The following is a 5,943-nucleotide window of genomic DNA, read 5'->3' on the forward strand; positions in this document are numbered from 1 at the left end:
ACAAACATTAGAAAGTTGGGTACCATTTGAATACAAATTAAAGGTTGGTACCATTTTGATATAAGGTGCGAAGGTTGGGTACCATTTTAGCTAATAACCCAACTTTTAGCCATATCATAAATTTTCCGACTCTGAAAAATCTCAAGCAATTGCATTGCTACAAGCTTCGCCGGAGTTGCTTAAATTGTTGCTCGTCAATTTGCAAGATCCGACTGATCGGTATTTTAGGATAGAACCAGTACTGAATGGTTTCACTACGCGATCATGCAATCAATGTCTTGTGGTGGTGGAAATAATCGGATATAAAGGCTCAAGCCAAGAGATAGAATTCGCCGGTTACTTAGCCGACTATGCTTCTTCAATCAAGAAGATATACTCAGGTTTCTGACAATTCAAAATTTCAAACATACTAATTGAATAACAAAAGCCTTATAGCCTGTTGATATACAAATCAAAATTTCACATAACCAGCTGTTTCAGGTTTTAATGCTATGATATGTCATGGTGTTTATACTATATACAGTTGCTAGAGTATACAATATTGAGCCATTCTTCTATTAACATTTCATTTCACCATTCTATATGTATCCTCCTGACTAAGTCTATCAAAATTCAAAAAGCAAAAAGATGTGAGAAATTGATTGACCATGATGAGATCTAGCTAGTCCTGGGATTCATGGCACAAGCGATACACGGAGGATCATGAGCTTGAGCTGCAGGAGTGATTTTCTCTAAGCAAGAATCATGAAAGTGGTGACCACAAGCCAACACAGCGGTAGGTGTTTGTAGCATCGTGTGCTCAACGAAAGGTAGTAGTAGTTCTGAGTTCTCCATGGGTACATATTCGACCGGTGCAAATGCCAGATCATTCATGCATATGCCACAGTTCAATCCCGTTGGTCCAGAAGATTTTTCTTTTATAGCTGCAAACAATATAATATAGTTAAAATAGATTCAACTAAAATATTGCTATTATCACCAACGGTGTGCTTGCCAGCATAGACTACCTAGGCTATATAATACGGAAACAGAAACATTGAAACGAGAAACATCGAAATGAAAAACTGTTAAACAGTATGAGTTTACAAGAAAAAGTTATAGATATTGAGTTTCAAAGTTTCAAAACTGTTTTCGAAAATGAAACGCCCACAAGTAAGACTGGGAAAATGCCCGTGTAACATATATAGCAAATAGCATATTCATGCATGCAAAAGGAGTAATAGTAAAACAGATTGGTTATATTTTTCACAGGTAGAAGACAACATGGAATGGCAATATTTAGAGCAATGTACCGATAAGTCACTTCATAATAAGTTAATTGGAACTTAATAAATAACCACTATACAGATTGTGACAAAATAAGCTTTGAAGATTACCTTCCAATAATCTGTCCCAATTTGAAGAGGCGGATGGGCTTGAAGAAGACGATTGACCGGAAGGTATAATAGATCTTGAATTTGAGAATTGAACTCTTCGCGAGGCGGATGGGCTTGAAGAAGACGATTGACCGGAAGGTATAATAGATCTTGAATTTGAGAACTGAACTCTTCGCGAGGCGGATGGGCTTGAAGAAGACGATTGACGGGAAGGTATAATAGATCTTGAATTTGAGAACTGAACTCTTCGCGCAGTAGCCGAGGGAGTGGTTGCATCCCTTCTATGAGATGGTCCAGGAGAAAATCCGAGAGGCAGTGTAAGCAAATTTACTGCTGGCATTTCTTGATCTGCAGTAAAATGAACATTGTTTTATTGAAAACATAAACATACAATAAAACTTTGGAAAGATACGGATGTTGGTGGTGTATTTTCACAATACCAATAGTATGAACATGTCGAAATAAACTTGCAGAAGGGTCAAAGGAGACTAAGGCTCGAGACATATTATCATTACCAGCAAGAAACCATCACAAATATTACCAAAGAGACTAGACAATGACATTTGCAAACAGAATCAGCATTAATGAAACATATGAAGGATGCCCTTACTTGCTGGTCGAACTCCAATGTTCATGCCAAGTTGACCAAAATTAGCAGCTTGAGCAGCAGAAGTATTTGCTTGAATATGCTGACCTGCTAAAGAAAGTTTGGACACAGTTAATTCTATAAGAAACTTGATATATTTCAACAAGATGGTCCTCGTAATCACATTAGAACGTCGTAATTAATGAAACATATGAAGGATGCCCTTACTTGCAGGTCGAACTCCAATGTTCATGCCAAGTTGACCAAAATTAGCAGCTTGAGCAGCAGAAGTATTTGTTTGAATATGCTGACCTGCTAAAGAAAGTTTGGACACAGTTAATTCTATAAGAAACTTGATACATTTCAACAAGATGGTCCTCGTAATCACATTAGAACGTCGTATTTTTTTAGGACAGAAAATGTTCGAGCCTAATTACCCTCTTAAAAGATCATTAAACAAATACACAGCCATACAATAAGCAAATTAAGTACATAAATGTTTACATGAAGTATTGAACATAAACAGTTCACACATAACAAGCTATGCATCAATGTAATATCTAATGGATTCTATCCACTCCATGACTCCGAAAAACTCATGCATCATATACTACTAACCAAAGTCTCTCAAAACTTAATGATACTTAATTATAAGATAAAACAATAGGTGGTCCAACAAAAAGAAAATGAAATTTCAGTTGAGAATGTAATATTAAATGTGACGTTGCAGTTTTTGTATGTATATATATTTGTTTGCAGAACTCATTATTAACTTTAAACACTGATTATAAGGAACAAATAAGGCATCTAACATTGGAAAAGAAGGATCGATAACCAACCTGATTGCTCCAGCAAGGGCCTGTTTCTTGTAAACTCCTTGAAGGGAGAAATGGCAGAATGTGAAAAGTTCGTGAAAGTTCCAAACTGAAGATTTTGTAGTTGTTGAGCAATTCTATCAGAAGAAGATGATGATTCTGGAAACCCCATTAGGAGATTCTGAGTACTCCTAGCATTAGGTGCGCCAACTTGGTTTCTAATGTTCGGAATGGGAACTGATGAACTACTTGGTAAACCTTGGAAATTTGTGACATTTACATTTGGATAGCTTTCAGCCCTGATTTCCCGAAAGAGCGGATCATTAGGTTCACCAAACGGGATTCCAAAATTCGACACTGGGGAACTGGTTGGAAAAGATTGAACGTGTATGTCATGAGAATAGTCAGCCCTTTGCCTCGCAGGTTCTAACATTCCCCTACTCTGGGTATGAATATTTTGCCTATCCGTTTGTCGCCATGGGATCGGACTAAAACTCATTTCTCTAGGTGATGTAGAGGACCTCCCTACACTCAGCTGTAGATCAGTTGACATCCCTCTACTCGGAAAGCCTCCAGCATCTTGCATTGCCATACCATACCTTTCATAGGAAACACCACCTTCATTCTGTGTTCGACTACAATACACAGCAGAATTTTGAGCCTGGCGTCGTCTCACATCCGCCCCTAGTCTCGAAAATCCATCAGGAAAGTTCTGCATATCAGAAGAACCACGGACTGTGTTGGCAATAGGACTACCGAAACTTCCAGCGAAGTCTTGGCCAGGGGAAGCATTGATCGTGGGAAGTACATTCAAATCAATGCTCTGGTTGTAATAATCGCTGGCCATCCTTACGTTTTCTCCATCAACTGGATATCCCACGTTTGTATCCATCAAATGGAGATCCAAATCAATACCATCATTTGCTTCTCCACTGTCTTCTTCTTTTGGCTGTTCATTTTCCATTGCACAACTAGTTTCGCGAAAGCAGAAACGAAACAAATTATCTTCAAGATTGACACTTATTTCGACTACAATCTTATGGAGAAGCTTAAAGAAAATGTACAGAAACAAACATAGAAATAAAGATTACACGAATTAACAAATATGCACATCATTATATCAATTACAATCAAACAATCTCAAAATAAACAGATAGAAACAAATCTTAACATAAAGCATAAATTTACCACATAAATATGCATCATCTAATAGCAAGAATCCACCATTTTACAGGTTACATAAAGATTCTAAACAAGAAATAGATAAAAGATTAAAGAAACAGAAGATTAATACCCAAAAGTTATTAAAACTAAGTACAAACTCATCAATCGCATATCCAAATGAAATTTAATCATTTAATCATAAATCATTATCAAATTTAATCAAGAAAACAGAAATGCCAAACAAAAAACTCAAAGAAATTAAGAAAGAAAACCAACTTTTTTAACATTAAAGAAAATCAAGAAATGTGAATCGAAAGGACGCTCTTACCAGTGAGTGAGTGAGCGAGCTGAGTAATGGGTGAGTGAACGAGCGAGTAATGGGTGAGTGAGCGAACGAGTAGAGAGTGAGTGAGCGAGTTGAGTGGTTGATTTCTTGAGTTTAGAGAGAGAGAAAATAGAGAGAGAGAGAGGGTAGTTTGTGTGTGTTTTGGCGCTCAATAGAAGAAGGTGGTTATAAAGGGTTTGGTACTTGGCAGTTAAATGCAATTTCCACGTAATCTTTTGTGGGACCAATTCGCGTGCTTACCTGGCAACCGTTTTACTATAGGACACGCGTGTCTGCTTTAGTGGCGGTTACTTTTTGCGCTGCTCTGCTCGTGTTTTAGCGGGTTTTTCTTGAACTGATTATTACCGGGTTTGGGTCTTTTGCATGGGGGGATTTATCAAATTTACTACATTTTATTTAGTGATAATTTTAATCAGAAAATTATTTATTTTATCTATTTTAATAAAAAAAAACATACTAATATATATTAATTGCAAATTAAATCATGATCTATAGCGTGATTTGTAATTAAAACACGAAATCCGATGCTTGACAATATCACTTGCCAACTTTTATGTTTTAATAAATTAGAATACCGACCAATAATACAACACAAAAATGCTGATAAGACTGAATATTATAATGTCTACAAATACCAACGTGATTATACATTATAATATTCATGTCATCATTTTTTAGTTAAGTGTTTTGATTTGTCAGAAAAATAAAATTTTATAATTAACATTGCAAAGATTTAAAATTCTTATTATAATTGTAAATTATGCTAAATTTTGTGATTTAATTTGCGATTAATGCTTTTAAAAATGACAGTGTAATTAATAATTATCTTCAAATAAAATCAGAGTTAATAAAACACATTAAGTTTACTTAAATTTTATTTATAAATAAAAATAAAAAGATCATCAACGACCTTTTTTTAAATCAACATAAAATCTTATATTAGAGCATCTCCAATGACCTCTTTAAAATTGACAAACTCTATTTAAAGAGTTCTGTCAATAAATCAAAATGCAATGAACTCTCTAAAATTTAAATTTGGAGTAGAGAGTAAATGACTCTCTATATGTGGAGAAGCATTTTCACTCTCTATTTCATTTTCAAAAAGACAAAAGTTTAAATTTTAATATAAGATGGTTATTCTTCATTTGAAATATTTTGAATTTTTAAATTAAAAACTAAATAAATAAGTCAATATTATTAATAATTTTATTTTTAAATATTTTTTATAAAAATAAAAGTAAAATAAAGAGTAAAGATTAACGAGTCTATTGGAATAAATCTAAATATATTATTCTTTGCATTAAAATACTTTTTATTTTAATAATTATGCTCTTTAAAATAAAGAGCATCATTGAAGATACTCTTAGTTCAAAACTGTTGGCTATAGGCCCTTATTTTTTATCCCTTGTTTTGATGATAACTAAAGCCCACTAATGTGTTAATTGGATTATTGCAAGGCCCAATTTCTAGAAGCATCTTGATCTTTCCTCTAGCAACAAAGATGGAGGGTATTTTCGGAATCAGCTTGAAAAATACCAGCCCAGCACTATCAGGCTGTCAGTGTACCTTGTACTGCAATCAGGCTGCCAGCACTACCAAACAAACCTGAGCTCAACCTGATTGGCCAGATTAGCCTAGAATAGGCTCCTCCTCTTG

At 34.7% G+C, this 5,943-nt stretch overlaps 1 protein-coding gene across 1 annotated transcript; it reads right to left on the reverse strand.

Moving 5' to 3' along the window:
• Positions 1 to 413: 413 nt before the first annotated feature.
• Positions 414 to 4,497, reverse strand: LOC126683472 (uncharacterized). Its single transcript, XM_056106052.1, has 6 exons — positions 4,270 to 4,497; positions 2,802 to 3,748; positions 2,191 to 2,274; positions 1,987 to 2,073; positions 1,377 to 1,724; positions 414 to 923 (listed from the first exon to the last, which is right to left on the reverse strand). The coding sequence occupies exons 2-6, from the start codon at positions 3,739 to 3,741 to the stop codon at positions 658 to 660; spliced, it is 1,725 nt and encodes a 574-aa protein (XP_055962027.1). The 5' UTR covers positions 3,742 to 3,748; positions 4,270 to 4,497; the 3' UTR covers positions 414 to 657.
• Positions 4,498 to 5,943: the final 1,446 nt, after the last annotated feature.

Source organism: Mercurialis annua, linkage group LG5 (assembly GCF_937616625.2).
Source record: "Mercurialis annua linkage group LG5, ddMerAnnu1.2, whole genome shotgun sequence".
In the NCBI taxonomy this organism is placed as follows: Eukaryota; Viridiplantae; Streptophyta; class Magnoliopsida; order Malpighiales; family Euphorbiaceae; genus Mercurialis; species Mercurialis annua.

Bases quoted from the DNA above. Each gene is read 5' to 3' on its own strand.
- LOC126683472 (XM_056106052.1), bottom strand. From the start codon at position 3,741: ATGGAAAATGAACAGCCAAAAGAAGAAGACAGTGGAGAAGCAAATGAT. The intron at 2,074-2,190 runs GTAAGGGCATCC...AACTTTCTTTAG, and splicing joins CATTGGAGTTCGACCTGCAA to CAGGTCAGCATATTCAAGCA. The intron at 1,725-1,986 runs GTAAGGGCATCC...ATTTTACTGCAG, and splicing joins CATTGGAGTTCGACCAGCAA to ATCAAGAAATGCCAGCAGTA.